The sequence below is a fragment of the Teleopsis dalmanni genome, chromosome 2, assembly GCF_002237135.1.
Source record: "Teleopsis dalmanni isolate 2A chromosome 2, ASM223713v2, whole genome shotgun sequence".
In the NCBI taxonomy this organism is placed as follows: domain Eukaryota; kingdom Metazoa; phylum Arthropoda; class Insecta; order Diptera; family Diopsidae; genus Teleopsis; species Teleopsis dalmanni.
The window spans coordinates 101,402,464-101,425,776 of NC_051847.1; the positions used below are offsets into that span (position 1 = coordinate 101,402,464).

Genomic DNA, 23,313 nt, shown 5'->3' on the forward strand with positions numbered 1-23,313 from the left:
GAACAGAACATGTTACCGCCTTAGCTAAAAGTCTCGCACTTCTATCCACTACTTCTTAAAAAGAGCTGACCGTCTAGCCTTTAATTAAAATTCAATAGGTACACGTAAAAATCCCAGTCTTTCCTTAGCGATCTTATAAAGCTCAATTATTTTTTTAATAAGCCTCCTAACATTCACTTCAATGAATTTTAACTCATTGATTTAAGTGGGGTTCGTAATATGAGGTTTACTTGTTTTAATTTATAGTATAAAATAAAAGTTATAATATTATGTAATTAGTGATCTTCTAATTGTAAGAGAAGATACAATAAATAAATGTACACGTATTTAAAAAAAAATTTGAGGTGTTTCGTGCAGGTGAATAACTAAACAGCTTATTGTTATATTTCGAAGCTCGCCACCCAACGGTACTTAATTGACATTATTATGGCACAAAGATAACTTATTTCCATAGAAGTAATTTACATTTCGGGCAAAAAACTGTGCTCATCACAATTCGCTTGCAGTTTTGGTATTTTGATGAGTAAAAACCTGTAACACGGATCATCAATAAATGCATTCGTAGGTTTTACCCCAATCAAAAATATATAGAATATATAATAAGAGTTCCATTAATCGTTATCGCTAAAACTCCAATCTCTTCGCTCAAATTATTATACAAGCAATTCGTTTATTTTAGGAGAATTAGCAATCGTACGATTCTGCTAACATAATCTCTTCGATAAATTTTTCCGGCGATGTGGATAATGCTGAAATGCATTGAAATGTCAAAATAAAAACAAAAACAAAAATTGCAAACAAATATCAGTTATTGAAATTATAATATAAATTTAAAATTTAAAAGCAGATACTACACAAAAAAAGTGTTTAGCAATTGTGAAATTAAAATTTAAAATTAATATAACACTGATTTGTGGATTAATAATTAAAATAATGGATTATTTAATAAGATATTTTTTTTTTGGTGAGACGAGAGATTACGTTGCACTATATCATACCACTATATCATTTACATTGCAAAAAAAAATATTTGCGAAACTCTACAGAATCCTCCACTATATCTAATCCGCGTTTTATTAAAATATTTCCTCTTTCGAAATATTTATGTAAGCATAAGAACCCGTACCTGAAGCCTTTATAGCAAGAGGAAATAATCAACATTTATTTTCAATATAAATTGGTTTTTATTTAATTGAGTTTTAATATTATTAAAATATATATCTTTTTTTTTGTTAATATTTTAATATTATTTTATTTATAATAAATTGTTATTGTGGCCAATATTCAATACTTTTTTTAATTTCTGGGCTTAGGTCGTTAATTTAACACATAAAAATTACATTTATAAATTTGTGTGAAATATTTAATTGTATTTTAGTTTTAATAAAAACTTATTTGTATTACAGATATTTCGGTTTACTTCGTAAACCATCTTCAGTGTACAATAAGGAACAAAAACCGTAAAAAAAACAATTATTTTATTAATAAAAAGAAGCGCAAATGTCGACATCACCCCTGAGGTATTGCACATAATGCCAAAAACCGCCAAAAACAATCAAATTAGGAGAAATTTTAGTCGTTTTTAACGATATTTGGCGACTGCCAATTTACAAGAATACGATATTTGGAGATTCAGCGTTTTATCCGGACCAATCAGCTGTTTTTGAAAGTTGAAAAAATTAGCGAATAAAAATTAAACGTAACGAGTTAGCAGAATCGCAAAAGTCGCTAAAATGCATTTAAAGAATTTTAGCGATAGCGATTAGTGGAATCGGCCTGCAGGTGCTGCTTTTTGTGGTGTCTTCCATCACAAATTTTATGTACGAACTATACATGATATAGTTGCTTTGCATTTTGACAAAGGCTGTCCACTTGGTGAAAGACTAAACTACGTTATTATTTTTAACTGTATTAAAATGTTTTACTTGTATACGTAGAAATACCAAAATAATATGGTCCGGCAATACTACAAATTTTGTTCCCAAACAATCTGTATCTTAAAAATGTTTATCAGCATTATCTAATTAATGGCAAGGGGGACAATAGAAGTTTATACCACCTAGATTTAAATACCATACTTTGGGAAAAGTTTTGTTTTATAGCACAGTTGGTGTTACTTACTCAAATATTTTTGTGACAGTACTGTGTAGTCATTCTGCACTACAATACAAGATTGCACAAAATTATTTAGTTATTTTGCCAATAGAATCATTTAAAAACATTTTATTTAAAAATGAAAATTTTTTCTCTATTCACTCTACTCTATCCATTTTTAAAATATTCACATCAACATTTTTGTTTACCGCTTAACAGCTGACTGTTTGGCAGCTACCTTAAAAGTGCTTTTAATTTAAAATTTAATTTTAAAATCAGTTTTAATAGTGATTTTAAGATTCGCGTAAATGTCTTGCAATGTTAGCAATGTTTGCTTAATTTATCCTAAATTTGTTAATAAAATATCTGTAATTAATAAGTAATATGTATAATATGTCTGACAATAACAATCAATTTGTGTTAAAGGGTATCAGTAGAAATCAGAATTTAATGAAATTGCATATTTTTATTTTACATCCTACATATGTCGAAGTTGCAAACAAATTCATTTCATAGACAAAAAAAATATTTTTTTTTGTAGAAGTTCACAATCATTAGTACAAATATGTTTTCAACATATTTATAAAATCCTTGTTTTAGTTTGCAGAAATATTAGTCTTACAAAGTGAAATTCTTACGGATATACATATATACATATGTATATATATATGTATTTTTTTTATATTTGTATTCTATAAGATATATTTAAAAAAAGCGCAAAGTGTGAACCATCGCTTCTTGGCATTGGTTTATAATATTTTATAAGGAACGACCCAATCCTTTGATGATCTTTAAATTCGTTTTTGAAATTTCTGGAATCTAGAATCTGAGGAATCTAGAAGCTGCGAGGAAATTAATCTTTGAATTTTTGCAAATATATTTATATATACTATATATTTATATATAAATTTATATATATATCACATATATACATTTATAATATATACATATATATCGCTTTAAATCGACTGAAAACATTAAATTGGCATATCGACATATTGTTATACAATATTAATTGTTATTAGTAAATAATTTATTTAGTACAATGTTTTTAATAAATACTGAATTTGTATTAATTATATTGGTTTTCATGTAGAGTAGTATAATATAAACCTCTTCTTCTTCTTCTTTATTTTGGATTAAAGCCTGTTTTGTTACAACAATTGAATTGGATATATATATGAAAAATTTTGAAATATCAAATTATTATGTTTCTTCAGAGCCAGAATATTATGTTAATATTAACCTATGGTTAATATTTGAAAATTCTAAATTTCAACGGCTAAATTCAAGCAATAATCTTAAAATTTAATATTTCAAATCTTTTACCTTGAAGCAATTCTTTATGAATATTTAAATTTAGCTAAAAAAACTACTTGAGAACACATTTGTAACGTACATACATATGTGTTATTGTGTTCATATATTTATCATTTGTATACATTTTGCATATGCAATTTGCATAGAATTCCGATTTCTGGTCAAGAGCTGCGTTTACATTTGAGAACTTGTATTATTTTTGAATAAACAATCTATTCGCAGTTAGACACTAGGACAGAAGAGCTAGGATATAAATAAACACCTTTGCATAAGAAAAAATGTTTAAAAGAAAACAAAAACAAAATCAACAAAAACTATTTAATAAATGTCAGAAAAGAACTGAACTACAGTTCAGTGCAAACAGCAATCGTTATCTTCTTGTTTTGTATTCCCTACTTTAATTATTTTACACCATGCAAGTAATGCTCTCATATATGAAACAAGTACTTACATTATTCGTTTGGTATAACTATTAGCCCATATTGAACTGGCATATACCAAATTACGGTATCGTTATGCAGTGAGAGAAAGAGAGTGGAAATGAGAGAGCTTTACGTAGTTCTGCAAGGGTTTTGAACGTATTTAATTCAACTACCACCATTGCTGTTATTTTAACCCCGTTTTTGTAACAATTTTCAGTATTACGAATTTATCGTTCTTATCGAAATGATTTGAAGTTTCGTGCATTCAAACTGACGGAATTAATAGAAATAAATATATATTAAATAATAAGTGCTTTGTAAGAATAAGTAAATTCGTTATTTAGTTTCATAAGCAAAAAGAAACAAACATTTTTTGACATTGTTATAATTCTGGGATAACAATATGTAACCAAAATCATGAATGGTTTTCTTGCACTGATGTGTTCACTTAACAATAAAACAATTTGTAAGTATCTTATATTCTTCATCCTCAGCACTATTAAAAGTTTTAACAAAAGAAAACTTCAAACAAAAAATAAAAAACAAATTTGTTTTTATTGTTTTTATGTAACTCAATTAATAAGTGAAATAAAATAAAAAGTGATATAAACATCACAGTTGTCTTAAATACGAACAAAGTGAAGAAGTGAACAAAGTGACATTCTCCCAATAATAATTTAGTTGTGTTCCATATCAAGTATAACAGACAAATTACAACAAAAATTAGAGAAGGAAAGCTGTTTGCAGCACTGCCCGCAATATATCTGCAGTTTGAGAAATAACCCAACGCTTACATAAAGCTTGGCGTGTCATACTTTTGTAATGCGAAATAGGCAATGTAATGCATTTACGTTAACAAAAAAAACTATGCATAATTGGCATAAAATAAATAATTTGTTAAGAACAAAAACACAAAAGTTTGATAAAAAAATATTAGTCCATTACTAGCATGAATACAATACAATATTTAGAAAATGAAATATATAATCAAAATAGATTTTTCAAATTAGTTTGATAAGCATGCAACCAGATTTAAATTTAAGTTTAAGCATTTAAGCAGCTGTTGCAAGAGACGTGCACGTATGTTAGTGATGTGTGATGTGAAGGGCTATGACAAACATTGGTTAGTTAGTGCTTATAAGAACACTTCAGTGAAGCCTTGACCTTAATAAACAAGTCCTTAAATAAAAATAATAATGATGCCCTTCTGATTAATGCTGTGTTCATGTATTCATTTTAGAATTAAATTAATCGGTATTGGCGTTGGTAATTAAAATAAGCAAGTATGATTGACCCCAGTTCGAGCGAAGAGGAAGGAGACGACGATCCTGTTGTTATTCCTGTCACCAAAGGAAGAGTAAATGTTGCCGCAAATAAACAATGCACAACTGCGACCGATTTAAATAATATTGTAGTTAGTCAGCATAACGGGGAAAACGCCACATCTCATAATCAAGTTCATAAGGTAGCAGGAAGTATCAATACAGCAGCGCACAACAATGTTGATGCTTCTGCCAGTGGAAATGCGAGTTTCAATAAAAGCGAAAATGCCATGAACTCAAAGGTTGGAAGTGATGCATCAGCAAACCTTGAAGTACCACAGAATGCCATCCCTAGGTAATGAAGAAAATATCTATTAAATGTTTTAGCATAAGATATTGATTAATTATACTTGCGACTTCTTCCATTATTATCCTCGAGTTTTGCTTTACTAATTAGTTAATCTACATAACCTTTTCGTCAAATTTTATGTTTTGCTATTTTTTACATGCTTCGTTTTTTTGTTTTTGTTTTGAACATGTATTGCTAAATATTTTTTAATGTTAAGTTATTATTATTATTTGTGCTGACTTTAATATTACGAGTAGAACTGAAATTCTAAATTTTTGAGTGCCAGAACTCTGAATGAACTATTAATAATAATTTCATTAATAATTTCATTAAAAATTCTCCATAAGTTTGTAGATTATACATACCTCGCAAATTTTAACATATATCCGATCGCAAACATAATTAAACATGTGTCCTAATAACACAGTTAAGTTGGTAAAATCGTTTCGTTATGTAATATGGTGTTCACACTAGTTCTCGGAAAACATAAATCTGCAAATTGTTTATAGAAATGCGTTTATACTATGATTAGTGTTCAATTTCGATCAGCATTTTTTAATTTTGTACTCTTCGTAAAAATTTACTTAAATTTTATGATTTAAGTGTAAAAACTTCCCTAGTTTTATAATGTTTGTTTTTGAATTTATGTTTAAAAATATTTTAGGGCCATCGATTTAATTCAAAGATAAAGTAATGTTCTTTAATATCAAAAAGCCATCCTTACGAAAAAGTACATACTGTAACTACTAAAAAATTATTAAAATTAAAAATTAATTATTTATGTCTAAAAAGCAAACTAAAAAACTTTTAAAAACTATACTTTAAGAATATAATATATGTATACGCATAAAGCTTGTGCATAACATTAATCATTTTAAACTTAGTAATGAGCTCATTCTTTATTATTTGATCTGATCCGTATCTCTCATTCTATCCTTATGCCTCTATAATCAATTTGATAGTATGTAGTACATTATCCTGAGGATTCACAATTAGATCGTACAATTTTACGATATATAAAAGTGTTTAAAACATGATTGATTGATTTACTAGTGTTATATATGCCAGATCGCTCCCAACCACGGTTTGAAAGTAATTCTTCTTAGGTTTCATTAGCGAAATTATTGACTGCTATCGGATAGGAAATTTCTGCCTAACATCTCTCTACCGAAAGAGAATATATTATTTCATATAATATAAGTTCAAAGTATACAAAGCAATAATATAAAAATTACAGTATTTTTCCACTCTGTTGCTTCATTTTTGCAATTTATTATTTATCAAAATTGTTGCATACTGAAAATTTGTATGCCAGTATAGGTAATAATATATACATATATTTATATAATGTATAACATGTATAATATAATGTATTATATAATGTATAATAATTTGTTGATATGAATTGTAATATGTGTTCATTTATCCTTTTTTAACAAATCCTTTTAAATCCTTTTTAAATCTTTTATGTCAACAAAAGCAGCTATATAACCAGAAAGTTCTGGCAAACCCTTTTGCACTCACTCAGTATATCTTTCAATTATATAGTAAAATTAATTACCAGAAGAATAACTGTGCTCAAAACTTTATATTTAACCAAATATCACTTCCAGCAAATAACGTTCTTTCATTTATTCCATAAACACTCACAATAAAAAAAACTGCCATGTATAAAGAAATACTTAAGCTAATTCAACAAAATACCTCCTGATGTCGATAGTAAATACAGCTATAGATCGCATATAGATGATTTATAGATATATTTAACACCCGTTTTTGACGAAAGAAATTAAATTTTTAAAATAAATTATTGTTTATAATAGAGAGGTTGTTCAATAAGTCGTTTCTTATTGAAACTGAATCGACACTTGAATCGATTCAGTGTTGCTTATGGTTAGGAATCTGGCACTTGAACCAGTTCCTATTGCAAGGTCTGAATTTGGCACTTAAACCAACTTCAGGTGGATTCAAACAATAACAATATTTTTTGAGCAACTAGGCACATGAACCTATTTGCAATTGAGTTTTAATAAGCACTTGAACTAATTAAAACGCAAGGGCTGTTCTGTATTGAATGAATAAATTTATTACAAAATATTGTGTTTTTATACAAAATGCTTAACACTAAGCATAACACTATGGTAAAAGAGCAAATGCACCTAGTTCCCACGATTTGTTATCCGATGGACTTTGAACATTCAAGGCCAAGGGCACTCGTGGAAAATATGTGCATTTCCTATGCTTATACAATTTGATGCAGTCAGCAAGCTGGTATATGTATTTTGCCATATACCAACTTGCTTCACAAATTTGGTGACTTAAATGTGTTATCACTTGTGCCATGCGCCAACTCTTATTGCACCTGTGGGAACAACAGAATTGTCGCAGCGGCTTGCCTATTGCTGCAACTCACAACGAACACACGATCAAAGAAAACGAACATGATGCCTATCAACCTTGCACAGTGGCGTGTGAAGATCATCATGTTACGTCTGGCACGCTGATAGCGTGCGAATATTTAGTTGTGAGAGCCAGCAACATTGCTAAAATATTTGATAACACAATTAAACCCAACAACCAAAACAACATAAGACACTAATTTAAAATACTTATTTATACATATACTGAATACAATAATACAAATAATACAAATATTAATACAAATACAATGCAAATAATTATTTTAATTGATATTTATTTATACTAAAAATTAATATAAGCTTAACATTTATGTCCAAATTGGACATTCTGCCCCCGTTGACGCCAGTCAATCCTCTTCTGCTACTTCGACCTTGGACATTGCATGTTGCTGTTGAGTTTTGCTCGTTTTCTAGGCTGTTCTTCATCACATCTATCAAGTTGCATCATGGGGGTTGAACAATCTTCCGACAATAATGGTGCTAGCCGATGTATTGGACGCTTCCAAATCCCGTTTTTCGTTTTGACATCTACAACTCTGATTCTTCCATCATTACCGGAATAGCATTTGATGATTCTGCCCAGAGGCCATTGAAGCGGAGGAGCGTTGTCTTCTTGAATGATTACCAGCATTCCTTCTTTGACGTCAGGTGATTGGTCCTTCCATTTAGTGCGACACTGTAGCTCATTAAGATACTCCTTTGACCATCTTGACCAGAACTCGTTTTTTAGATGATTCACCAGCTTCCACCTGGTTAAAAGCGATTGTTTGGTTGTAGTTTCTGACCTACTTGGAAGGGCTGTTAGCGGTTCTCCTATTAAGAAGTGTCCTGGGGTGAGGGCAGCCGGGTCATTTGGATCTGATGACAACGGTGTTATTGGTCTGGAGTTTAGCATACTTTCAATTTGGGTTACCACTGTTTCCAATTCCTCGTAAGTGAGTGACACGTTGCCAATAGTTCGCACCAATAGATATTTAGCTGATTTGACAGCAGCTTCCCATAATCCTCCGAAATGTGGTGCTCTCGGAGGTATAAAATGAAAAGCAATTCCTTGAGCTGAACAGGATCTTATTATGTTGTTTTTAGCATTTGTGCTGTGAATGCTTTCAGCTAACTCGTTCATTTGATTTTTAGCGCCCACAAAATTAGTCGCGTTGTCACAATATAAGTTCTGACATCGACCTCTTCTTGACGTAAACCGGTTCAAAGCGCCTAAGAATGCATCTGTAGTGAGATCACTAACAACTTCCAAATGTACTGCATTCGTGGAGAAGCAGCAAAACACTGCGATGTACGCTTTGCATGGTCTTTTGCCTCTAATTTTGTGGTGTATCCATATGGGACCACAGAAGTCTACACCTGCGTTGAAAAAAGGTCTTTGAGCTTGGACTCTGTCAGCTGGTAGATTGCCCATGATTTGTTTGAACATGTGTGGGCGTACTCGAGTGCATTGTACACAATGTTGCACAATGGATCGAGCCATAATCTTGCCTTTTATTGGCCAAAATCGCTGCCTGCACTGGGCTAATAATGTTTGCGGTCCGCAGTGAAGTCCCTTCTCATGTAAATGTTTTATTATGAGCTTAGCTATTGGATCGTTATATGGCAGCAGCATGGGGTGTTTGGCATCGTAGGTAAGATGTGATGACGTCAATCGACCTCCAACCCTGATGACGCCACTATCATCGATAAATGGAGAAAGTCCGTGGAGACTACTGCTTCCCTTCAGATCCCTTTTCTTTAAGAGTTGATGTCGTTCTTCATTGAAATCACTTAGCTGTATGGCTTTTATAATTATGAGTAATGACTCATCCAGTTCTAATGGTGTCAAATTGATGTCGCTGTGCTTGCTCTTATTACGTAACCCTTTGATGAATCTCAACACATAGCCAAGAATTCGTTGCAACCTTATGAATGAGTTTCCATGCCTTATCGTATAAATCATTTTGATTAGTTCATCATCATGTGAAATTGTAAGCACATGTACCTTCCTTTTGACTTCCGCTTGTATATGGTCGGATGTTATCAATTCCTGACGGAATGGTTGGGGCCAGCATTCCTGATTTCCATGAAGGAAAAGTGGCCCATAAAACCACATTGCATTCTTCTGAATGTAAATTGGATCTACACCTCTGGATAATAAATCAGCTGGGTTTTGTTTAGTATTGACATGCCTCCACTGTTCCTTCAGTGTTAATTGCTGAATCTTACTGATACGATGAGCAACGAAAGTTTGGAATGTTGATGGTTCTGACTTGATCCAATGCAATGTTATCTCAGAATCAGTCCACATATATATCGGATGATGTTCATATTCCAAATCCTTTTTTACCTTTACTACCAATTGTGCTCCTAGTAAAGCCGCACATAACTCAAGTCTTGGTATTGTCTGCGTTTTTAATGGAGCGACGCGTGATTTTGAACAAAGTAACTGAACTGAGATAGTTCGATCAGTCATTTCGGCTCTGATGTAAATGGCAGCTCCATAGGCCCTTTCGGAGGCATCAGTAAATACATGAATCTGAGTATTCCTTGGTTGTTTATGATGAAATATATGTCGTGGAATCTTCACATTGTTTATTTCACATAAGCTCTGACGAAAATGGGTCCATTGAGTATGCATTTCAGCAGGCAGAGCTTCATCCCACGAAAGTTTTAACTGCCACAATCTTTGAACAAATATTTTCGCCTTCACTACTACGGGAGCCATTAATCCAAGTGGATCAAAAATGTGCGCCAACTCGGAACTTACGGTCCTCTTTGTTTGAGGTTTGAAACCAGCTGTCGCCAATATTTTAATAAGTTGATCCTTTGTTGCAATTGCCTCCGTGAGACTGTCTGAGCCACTTAAACCGTCATCGACATAAAAATCCTTGCTGAGTGTAGCGGAACCAAGCGGAAATTTAACGGCATGCTCTCTGGCCAGGGTTTGTAGACACTTAGTTGCCAGATACGGCGCTGCTCTTGTGCCATACGTTACCGTTTTTAATTTGTAATAGCACAAGTTTTCTTCTGGTGACTCTCGCCAGATAATGATTTGAAGATATTCATCTCGTGGATCAATTAGTATCTGCCGATACATCTTTTCAATATCTGTTGTAAAAACGAAGCGTGGTTTCCTGAAACGCAGTAAAATGGATGAGAGTTCGTTCTGCACGACTGGACCATTATGCATGATATCATTGAGTGAGACTCCGGTTGATGTTCTTGCAGATGCATCAAACACCACTCGAAGCTTTGTTGTAGTACTATCTGCCTTGATTACACAATGATGTGGCAAAATGTAATGTGGATGCATTATATCATCCTGATTGATTTTTTCCATGTGGCCGAGATGTTCGTACTCTCGCATGAAGTCAACGTACATCTTCTTTAGTTCAGAATTCTTCAACAGCCGACGTTCAAGACTAAAAAATCGATTCATCGACATCTGCATGGATTCACCAAGAACAGTTGTATCCTCCTTAAATGGTAGTTTCACGACAAATCGCCCTTCATGATTGTGGTGAGTATTTTGAGCAAAAGATTCTTCACATTTCTTTTCTGCATCAGTGAATTTGTCATCCGTTTGATTGATTTCCTCCAATTGCCAGAATTTAGTAAGTATATTATCCAATGCTTCGTCGTCAGCTTCGCTGCACATGCCACAGGTAAGTAATTTTTGATTACCGTTGCTAACTTTGCCACTGCATATCCATCCGAAAACCGTGTTCTGAAGTGCAGGTAGACCCTCACCTATTTTGATTTGACCAATCGATAAAAAGCTGTGATAGAATTCTGCTCCAATTAATAAGTCAATTTGATTTGGATTCGCGAAGTCTGGATCAGCCAATTTTATATTTTGAGGAATTGACCAACCAGAAGTGTCCAGACACTGTGTTGGTTGGGCTGAGATAATTCGAGGCATCACGAATGCGTTGATATTTACATTGAAATCATTAATTCGAGACTGAATTTTTGTTGTCACACTGTATTTTGTGTCCCTTTTGCTTCTACCAATTCCTTCTATCCATAACGGTGATGAGTGTAACTGCAATTTTAATTTTCTTGCCAGTTTTTCTGTGATTAAGTTTATTTGTGATCCAGAATCGAGTATTGCTCTGCACTCAATGAAATCACCATCAAACGTAGCTATTTTCATATTAACTGTACTAAGAAGAACGTATCCCTTATTTTGTGTTAATGCTGTGATTACAGTAGAAGGTTGATGACCGGGTTTCTCAACCAATGAATCTGATTTGACATTGATCGATTTGTGTGTTGTCTTGGAAGACTCTGATAAGTGCAACAACGAATTGTGGTTCTTGCTGCACTTGTTGCACCGGGAACTTTTGCATTCTGCTGCCCTATGGCCTGTACGTAAGCAGTTCAAGCACAGTCTAAGTTTTTGTACTGTCTTGATACGACCTTGTGGTGTTGATTGCAAGAATGTTTTGCAATAATATATCGGATGTGATCCATTATTACAGATCTTACAGGTTGATATATTTGCCTTTCCCATCGTTGTGGCAAGGGTTTTTGCTGAGCATGGCTTCTCCCTATGACCAATCGCCTCTAAGGACTGGAATCGTGATTCCAGGAAAATCATGAACTCCTTGATCGACTGAATCTCTCTTGGATGAGTCAGCGACTGTTCATACAAAATACGAGTCTGCTTATCTAGTTTGAGGAGCAAACTATAAAGCAGTAACGGCGACCATGAATCAGTTTCGAGTCCCACATTCTTCAGTGCCAGCAATCCTTCAAAAGTAACATCATGGAGTGTCCTTATTTCTGTCGCTGAAGGATTGGTTGATATTATTGGTTGATTTAGAATTCTTTGAATGATTGTTGCTACAATAATTCTTTTGTTGTGATATCGTTCTTGTAGCAACTTCCATGCCGTTTGATAATTCTCGTTGGTTATTGACAGGTGTCGGACTAAACCTTCTGCTTCTCCTGTTAAACTACCTTTGAGATACCACATTTTTTGAGCGTTAGAAAGCTGCTGCTTGTGAATCATTTCGGTGAACAAATCATAGAATTGACACCACTTCAAATAATCGCCATCGAATTTTGGTATTGTTACCTTAGGCAGTGATATCCCAGCGCTGTCTGGTTTACTGATCCCTTGTTGTAATTGTTCATTATTTGCTTTCATTGAAGCTAACGAAATTAAAGTTGACTGAACCAATTCTTCTATTTCGAGATACTCATCGAGTTTATATCCCACTGTAGTCGGATTGTTGGTGTACTCCCAAATCTCAAAATTAATGGATTCAATCTCATTCCATAGCTTCTCAATTCTTCCCATATTCACTTCATAAAAGGATTTCATCTGAACGCCTGTTTGGCGATTGATGCCTGCTATGAGTCGCTTCAGTGATACACAAATTGCACCTTGCTTGTGTATCATTCTTGTTATACTTGTGCTATATTGTCCTTCCCTCGGTGACGGCATCGGTTGACGTGCTGTCGTTGCTGACTCCTTTGAGGAAGGTGTTGGAGGTATTTTGGTTGATAATTCATTTTCGAAAATCTGCTCATATTTTTCAAATAATCCCTTGATTTCCTGAAAGTAGTTGTTGGTAAAATATGAAACGCTCGTATCCAAATCTGGCAAATTCCTGATTTGTGTGTCGTTGTGATCAAATTGTTCCCATAACTCGTTGAGTCGCCTAATACGCTCTTCATAGTAGCGAGGGGATGTCTTTCTCTCTTTTGAGTCCTTTTTGAAGTTAGTGATCAGTTGTTGGATTTGTTTTCCCAATTCTGATTGTTTGGCAATCAATTCTGCCATGACTTCCATGGTTGTAAATACAGCAATAATACCCTTCTGAGCAGGTTCACTGGATTGATGATAACGTGGTCCTTCTGAGCAGGTTCACTGGATTGATGATAACGTGGTCCTTCTGAGCAGGTTCACTGGATTGATGAAAACGTGATCCTTACGGTGAATCACGTCGGGGTCACCAAAAATGTTCAATAAGTCGTTTCTTATTGAAACTGAATCGACACTTGAATCGATTCAGTGTTGCTTATGGTTAGGAATCTGGCACTTGAACCAGTTCCTATTGCAAGGTCTGAATTTGGCACTTAAACCAACTTCAGGTGGATTCAAACAATAACAATATTTTTTGAGCAACTAGGCACATGAACCTATTTGCAATTGAGTTTTAATAAGCACTTGAACTAATTAAAACGCAAGGGCTGTTCTGTATTGAATGAATAAATTTATTACAAAATATTGTGTTTTTATACAAAATGCTTAACACTAAGCATAACACTATGGTAAAAGAGCAAATGCACCTAGTTCCCACGATTTGTTATCCGATGGACTTTGAACATTCAAGGCCAAGGGCACTCGTGGAAAATATGTGCATTTCCTATGCTTATACAATTTGATGCAGTCAGCAAGCTGGTATATGTATTTTGCCATATACCAACTTGCTTCACAAATGTGGTGACTTAAATGTGTTATCACTTGTGCCATGCGCCAACTCTTATTGCACCTGTGGGAACAACAGAATTGTCGCAGCGGCTTGCCTATTGCTGCAACTCCCAACGAACACACGATCAAAGAAAACGAACATGATGCCTATCAACCTTGCACAGTGGCGTGTGAAGATCATCATGTTACGTCTGGCACGCTGATAGCGTGCGAATATTTAGTTGTGAGAGCCAGCAACATTGCTAAAATATTTGATAACACAATTAAACCCAACAACCAAAACAACATAAGACACTAATTTAAAATACTTATTTATACATATACTGAATACAATAATACAAATAATACAAATATTAATACAAATACAATGCAAATAATTATTTTAATTGATATTTATTTATACTAAAAATTAATATAAGCTTAACAATTATGTCCAAATTGGACAGAGGTTTTTATCAAACAGTGGTAAAATTGTAACAACAAAAATTTAATTTTGTTATGTTTAATTAATTGAATTTTTGGCTTATCATACAGCTGTTTTGAGTATTGCCAAATTCCCATCATCAATAGTTTTGGAATTATTTATTATTCATATTTACTTATTCGTAAATAATTTTTTGAGATTGCAAGTACCAATGGTTGAACTCGTGCCCTGCCAAATTCGAAGCTGAGAGCCCGTATTCATTAGTCAACTGACCCAAATCCGTTCTCGACTTGTATGTTTAAACTTGTAAATTTGTTATTTTGCCGTGAAAGTCCATTAACAAATTCAATTGTTGTGTTTCATTAAAACGAAATTACAAATCAGCAATAGACAAATTAATTAATTAATTATAGTTATTTAAATTTCATTATGTTAAATTTCAATACTCTTCTTTTGTAGAAGCATGACTTATTGTATGATTTTATTACTCTATTTGGTGTATAGAACTAACCTAGAAACGTAATACGGAGAATGTTGTGTTAATGTGACTTCACGTCTTACATTAGCTTGAGCGTGAAGTTGGAAAGTTAAATAAATATTTCCATTCATATTTATAATGTAATAAAATTAATGAACTGCAAATAAACTTTAACAAAACGTAACTATTAACATATAATCCCCCTCGGTTGAGTCGTGCGTACGCCATGTGCAATAGCATTTTTATCATCACTAAAGTAAGTAACAATGATCGATTGAATTGCTTGTGCTGATTTCATTTCTATCGCTATAAGATGATGTAGAATTTCCTTGTTGTTAATTATTGTGGTGTCTTCAACACTGTTGTACATTCTGTCCATTTTATATATTGTATAGTTCGGAATGCTGTACTTTACTGATGGTTTGAGAAATATTTCCTGTGGTAGTAGTATATTTAGATGGTACTATTTTAGAAAGTGTCTCAAATTTCCTATCGTGTTTAGACTGGAATATTTTTTGAAACAGCTTATATTTTCTATTATTGAAATTGTTAGTAGGCATCAAGAATCTGTAAAGAGTCATAATTTTAAAACTTAGAGTACACTCATGAAAAGTGAGTATAAGTGCGCGAAAATATTTTTCTCATCCGCTACTTATACACACTCATACTCACAACACAAATGATTCATGAGTGGCTTTGTTAACATGCGCCGGTTCTAATGAATATGCGTCACAAGACTGCGAACAAATTTCTTAGTGTGCTTCTCTAAGTACTTATCATATACTTGAGTGGTGTGAATCAATGAGTGTACTGCGCATTGTTGTTGTTAGCATTATAAATGCATGTATTTTGTTTGTAGTTTTGAATATTATGTGTACATTAAATTAAAGGTTATTTTAGGTGAAAATTTTATTTTATTGTTAAATTGGTAAATTGTATTAGTCAGGCAACGAAAAAAAATTATTTCTAAAGTTTGTTATACATATTTTATTAGAAATTTCTAACAATTCTGTATACTGTTGTGACTTATATATTTATTAATAAAAGTTATAAAATATTTCGTTAAAATAAATTTTATTTGCGATTATTTAAAATTAATGTACTGTGCTTCTTTAAAACAGTTTTAACTAAATAGATTCTTCAAAATTAATAGATCAATAAAATATCTGAATAAAATTTTCACTTTTTGAATTGAAAAGTAAACAATTATATAAAGTCGATATACTACTCCTTTCTACTTCTTTCTGGGATTTGTTTGAGCTTTCGTAGATTTGTTGCCTTTTGCCAAAAGAGTGATCTCACTATGAATTGTTTATATTAGTTTTTTTGCGTATTAGTCATAAAATGTTCTTTGCACTATTATTTTGCTGAAGTGTATTACTTGACTGGTCATAAATCTTCATCTAATTGTCAACAGCCGTTCGCTTAGCAAATACAATATGTTTGAGATGTCAGTTATGCTTCTACCATTTATTTTTCCAGCAATCAATCCCAGCAATGTATGTTGTTGTATAAAAACATATGGTAGGATTCTATATCACCAATGCCGAGCAGCTGATATACAAACTCTATTCCTAGCAATACTTCCATTTAATCTAGTTTGTTGTATTGAGGATCTGCCAATCCTTTTTAACGGGTATGCTTGGTTGATCAATGAAAAAACAAGGTAGTATATATGCCTTCAATTTCAGTTGTTTGAAATTATTCGTTGTGTCTTCTTTTTTCTGTCACAAAGTTTTTATATAAATTTTTTGATGTTCTGTATATATGCAGTATGTTCCGATAGTGTGCTGTTTGCTTTCGTTTTGTGTTTTATACACTTAATATATTAAACAAGAGAACTGGCGCATCACTACAAGACAAAGCAGAATCATAAAATAACAATAGAACTCACTACACACCGTTACAAGCGGAAGCCAAAATACACCTCAGCCTAAGTTGTTTATATCAGTTTTCTCATAAATGTGTTGGTAAAGCAAATAGTAGTCTGCAAAGTATTTGGTAATCAAGGTCTCCACTTGAAATAAAAAACAATAAGAAACAACAAACAATTAACAATTAAAGGAAATACTAATTTAAACTCCAAAATATATTAATATTAAAAAAACTTGTCAAATACGAAAGCCACCTGGACTGAAACTTTATTCAATTTGTTATTCAATTATAAATCAGCCTTATTAACGACACTCAAAAGTTCCAATGGTAAAAAAGAAATCAACATCATTAGTAGCGGATACTATAGCTAGTTACATGTTGACCACGACCTCTGAGCTTAGAGTTTACATAACAAAAAGAACTCCTCAGATAAACTAGATAACTGTTTGTCTGTTAAATATGAGACACAAGAAAGGTGCTTCTAACAAAATATTTTTGACTGATAATTATAGTTTGCATTGTTTCTCTGAATGAGATCAGAAGATATAACAATTTGTGTGCTGTAAGTATATCAGAGCATAATGACTATCATAATGGCTATGAAGTAATTACCGTATTGGTCTAGATATTACATAGGCTTTTTTTATTGCCCAAACCTAATCATTATGTTTTAACAATAATTCATAGGTGGTGATATGTATTCTAATATCGTTTATATCTACGTTCAATGGAAAATTATTACCCCGTCTGACCAATTCATCAGCTCAGCAATTTTCTTTAAAGTCATTGTGCCATATTAGGCGTAATCTTAAAATGTCGCAGTGAAAATTTGCAACGGAGTTCTTAAACTGCAGAGAAGACTGTAAAGCATTTGCCTGAAAGTTCGATTAATATAATTCTTGTCTAATAAAGTTGAGATTTGGAAATAAGTGGCCCATATTTTTTAATATTCACTATATTATACGATAGTTATAATGATATATTTTTTGTTGTAAAGATATATTTTATACATTGTTTAGTTTTTTTTTTCATTATTATAAAATGTATATTTGTACAAATAATTTTAATAACATAAAAAAATTCATCAGCTTTATGCAAATATGGAAAAACTGTTAAATTTCGTCTCTAAGAAAACTGCATTTTGATATTGTGCAATTCGGATATAGGTTTATCCTACCCCATTCATTGTCATGGTTTTTTTTTTTAAATTGTTTTTGTAATTATTATATTTTGCTTTTTAAATAAAGTTACCAGCAAACAGACCAAAACCAAATGAAAAGCTTTTAAAAATGTTAATTTTTTATAAAAAGCAAATAATATAGGTTTATTATTTATCTTAATTTTAATTTCAAACAAATAAAAATAAAGATAAAAATAAATAAAGCAAGAAATCATGGTCAAAGGCAGGTGACCCTTTACAAACAACTTTTAAACCTGGATTTATGTCAATCATGTTTATGTTGAGTATTTAGTGGTATTCAAGAGGAATTTGTCTATTACAAGCTGATCGGTTCTCTGCTGCTTACAACAATAAAAAAAATTTCAAAAGTGCACCAAAAAAATTACGGATACTTTTTATTATTATAAATTTATTATTAGAAAATTAAATTATAATTATAACTATAATTATATATGTTATAATTATATATGATTATAAATTAATTATAATTATTAATTATAATAAGATTATTATATCTTACAAGATGTGTAATACCATTTCCGATTGTTAAACATCCAGAAGTGTGTTCGGATATTTACCTTTAATTTCTATAAACAAATCGTGGGTAGAAGAGTGATGGAAAACTCTACTCTTTAGGACTAGTAGTTAAGAGCTTACCGGCTCTTAAGAGTTCAGAGTATCCCTCTTTGGAAAGCATCTCTGAGAGAATACTTTATAACTTAGTAAAATTACTCTTATGTGTGCATCCAGTAATATCTCCAGTGTTTTTAGAAGAAAAGAGGTAAGCCCCACCAGACTCGGGTGCGAATGAGATACTCGTTTCTCTTCGTTTTAACGATATAAAGTCCGAATTTAGACAGCTTCTTATAGATGTAGCAATCCAATCCAAGGTACAGTAGTGTCTCGGGATTTTTGTAGTTCTACTGGATAAATAACTGGTTACTGCATGTGAAATGTGTATCTAATAAAAGACAGAGTAATCTTTCAAACACTTTAAGTTGCATGGTAACCTTGCTAGGATGCTTATTAGCCTGGCTGCTTTCGATTCCTACACCCTTGCAATAATTTCACCAATGCTTATGTTGCGCAATTGATATTGTGCTTTTTTATCGTATCCCTTTAACTTAGACTGGTATTATTATTTTATTACTTGGTTAATCTACTCATGTAACTCTACCATATAAGTGGAGTCTTCTGATGGGTACCTTGTCCGTTAGATTCTAGTCAAATTCAGGTAAATGTTCAAAGTCAATGCTTGTCTTCACCAATACTTACCTGTGAAAATAAAAACACAATACTGATGGTGATAAAAAAAAACCCCTCGGTGCGTTGAGCGGTCATCAATTTAAAATTTTTCATTTAAGCCGCGGTTCTCTTTGCTCCATATCTAACATACAATTTGTGAAAAAGAGCTATAGTAATTTTACTGATAACCAGCCGCCTCATTAAGCTTGCGAATGCAAGTTCAAAGTCTTGTAGGCTGATTTAGATCGATTTTATAATAATCTATCCATTTTAACTCTAGCACCGTACGACCAATGATAATAATGTACGCCTAAGACTATATTTAAAAGAAATTAATAAGTTAGAGTCAGTAGAAATTTAACAATTCGGCAACTACAACATTTTATTGATGTATTATTATTGAATTTATTTTATTGTAATTTTATATTTATTTTATAATTATTTTATATATATATATATATATATATATATATATATAAATTTAAGAAAGGCTTACATTTTTGAGTATTCTTTGGTATTAATGAGTGTAACATTTTATTGGATATTAAACGGATTAGTTTTTATAAAGGATAATAGTACTTAACTCAATTAACACCATTTGAAGTGTATCTAGAATTAAGTATATTATAGTGTGTCGGATCGCTTCTATTTGAGCGTGTTCATTCGCGTATACATCTCAAAGCTACGATATTTAGCATGCCGTAGCGCATCGTATGATTTCTTGTGAATTATTATCGAAAAATAGCAGTTTTTCAATTGTATTTGATGTTTTTGCTTATACATATTTTTTCAATTAATAGTAATGCATTTCTTTGCTTTTTATTTTCAAATTTAAATTTGGTGAATATGAATGCCATCACCAACATCAACATTAACTACCACCACAATCACAACACATCAAAATTATGACAAAAACGTTACTTTAACAATTTGGAAATTTGTTTGACAATTATATTTGACACGTTGTGGATTTTGTATATCGAACGCGTTTCATATCATTTAATCATAAATCTTCGCACTGAATGAGGAAATTGGTTACATATATTATATTTTTTGAAATTGGCTTTTAAATAATTGGCTTATTAACAATGGCTGAATAAATTTTAAATAAATTAATAAACTTTGAGCACATTATGTGATTGTGATTTATTTATTATGTAGATTTTACAATTCTAATTTAAAATCTCAAATAAACATTCATCAAAATCATCACAAAAATAGCTTTTTTATACAACATCTGCAACCAACTAATAATATGCTATCGCAACAAAATCATCATAATAAGTTTCATGAAAAAAACGTTAACAAAAGTCAACTACAAAAAGACGACTTAACGAGTTTGAATAGAAGATTATATAGTCCTGCTGCTTCTGCTGCTGCTTTTGCCAATAACACTAAAACAAAATGCCCAGCAACACCAATTGCTAATATTTATTATAATAGCGACTTAATTGAAGGAAACAAATCCCGAGGAAGTGTTAGTGGTAATGGTAGCAGCAATGCGACAGTATTATCTGCACAATTTCAAAAAGTAGCCAATAGCAATAATAATAATCAAATTTCAAATCAAACATTGCTGTCGCCATCTAGCGGTCCATCTCAAGAGACTCTTGTTCAGAGTGTGGGTTCATCTCGTACCAACTCTTTACCCAGGCCAACATCACCTTCACCATCAACTGCCAGCGATAGAAATGATGGAGATATGCATGTAAGTAGCAGTTTTAGATATAACTATGTTCAAATATTTCAGTTCTAAGATTATGTCTACGAACTGAAGATTATTACATATTTTGTTTTAAAAGTTTGTACCTATAACACATTGTAATAATATTACAAAGTTATGATCCCTAGGTCATGTGGGTAGATCCACTAAACAACAAAATTTAAATGTATAGTGACAATTATTGCTTTAAATTATTTTTATGTTTCGTGTGCTTTACAACAGTGTCCATTTTTGAAGGTACTATTTTCCATCACGTACAATATATTTTTTAGTATAATTATATATGTATTTATCGCATCTTTCTAATAAAAATTAATAGATATATCAACAGTAAGTGCCTGTGCATAACATATTATGCTATTATAACATACTACTCAATAAGTCGTGTGACTAAATAAGAAAAACAAATTTATTCTACCAAAACCCGATTTTACTCATCAATATAATCTCCTTCAATGGCAATACAATCATTCCAACGCTTCTCTAACTTCTCGATGCCATGCTTGTAGAAGGATTTGTCTTTTACCTCAAAATAGGCTTTAGTTTCAGCAATTACTTCTTCATTCGATACAAATTTCTTACCGGCGAGCATTTTTTTGAGATCAGCGAATAACCAGTAATCGCTGGGTCCAGATCTGGACTATACGGTGGATGAGAAAACAATTCGAAGTGTAATTCGTGCAATTATGCCATCGTTTTTATTGACTTGTGACATGGTGCATTGTCTTAGTGAAACAAAATTTTCTTTTTCACCATATGCGATCGTTTTTTCACAATTTCTGCTTTCTAACGATCCAGTAATGCTGCGTAGTAGTTACAATTGATGGTTTTTCCCTTTTCGAGATAATCAATGAAGATTATTCCATGTGCATCCCAAAATACTGAAGCCATAACCTTCCCAGCTGACTGTTTTGCCTTTAGACGCTTCAGACGTGGTTCACCGGCTACAGTGCACTCAGATGATGATCGTTTTGATTCCGGAGTGAAGTGATGGATCCATGTTTCATCCATTGTCACATAACGTTGTAAAAATCTGATTTATTACGTGGCCAACAATGCCAAACACTGCTTTGAATCATCAATACGTTGTTGTTTTTGATCGACTGTAAATAAACTCGGCAGTTTATTTTTAAGAGTTAAGTTCAACATTTTTGGTCTAAAATGAGCTCATTTATTGTAAATGAGCTGATATGTATGAAAGCTCTTTACATAGCAAATCATGCTCATTAGTGATTATAATCGCCTAAATAAGACAATGTAAATATATGGTACTATATCTACGTAAAAGCGTGTACACGGTGTACAGGGCTTATTTTTAATTTTATTACCACGTAACCCAATAAACAGTGCATCGTGACACCGTAATATAGTTTTATTGGTGTAAGTTCAAACCAATTATGCTCTTTTACACCTATTTATGATACAGAACCATTTTAACTTTTAAGCCAAATCGTACTAAAAATTATGTTTCTTAATTATTTCATAATACGCTCTTAGCGCAACAAAAATACAACACCCGCGTTTTAAAGGCCTAAATTTAGCATTACAATTATCTGCAACAATAATTTTCTCACATTTCATGTTGTTCGTATTCCAATTAATGGTTCAGATTAAACGGGTTTTCAAGTACTGCAGCATAGCGTACGCTAGTTCTTTTGGAAAAGATTTCTGAAAAAAAAACGCATTTCTGTCCCAATAATTAAAATTCAAGTTAATATAATGTAATGATTTGATGGAAAACCTCATAAAAATAGAGGAATTTTGCGAAAGTCAGCTGCAAGTTGTATTTATTTGCATACCTCAGGACCGAATACATTCATAATTTTTGTTGAATATTGTCTTTCGAGGCCTAGTATTTCTACTGTACAATTCTTAAAATTTGCTGATTTGATGACTCTATATTTTTGGCAACTGAAAATTATAAATTAGATTACAAACCCAAGTACACCTTATGGGATTTGAGTAATTTCCCCTAATGAACTCTAGTTTAATTACTTTCAGAAAACAAAGAAAAACTTGGAAAAAGTATTGGACCCTTAAAAATGTAATATATTTTGAAATGCAAAAATATTTAAGTCTCCGATTCAAAAT

At 32.1% G+C, this 23,313-nt stretch overlaps 2 protein-coding genes across 5 annotated transcripts in view; one reads left to right on the plus strand and one right to left on the minus strand.

Moving 5' to 3' along the window:
• Positions 1 to 23,313, minus strand: part of LOC119686205 (kinesin-like protein KIF17) — a 223,738-nt gene that overhangs the window by 68,873 nt on the left and 131,552 nt on the right. The gene's annotated exons all lie outside the window — the stretch shown is intronic.
• Positions 3,949 to 23,313, plus strand: part of LOC119686201 (calcium-dependent secretion activator) — a gene marked incomplete at its 3' end in the record, with an annotated part of 46,214 nt that continues 26,849 nt past the window's right edge. For 2 of the 4 annotated variants that reach the window (XM_038100708.1, XM_038100709.1), the window contains 3 exon segments: positions 3,949 to 4,302; positions 5,077 to 5,453; positions 20,661 to 21,207. In XM_038100708.1, the coding sequence (XP_037956636.1) occupies positions 5,122 to 5,453; positions 20,661 to 21,207 (879 nt within the window). 4 annotated transcript variants of the gene reach the window in all.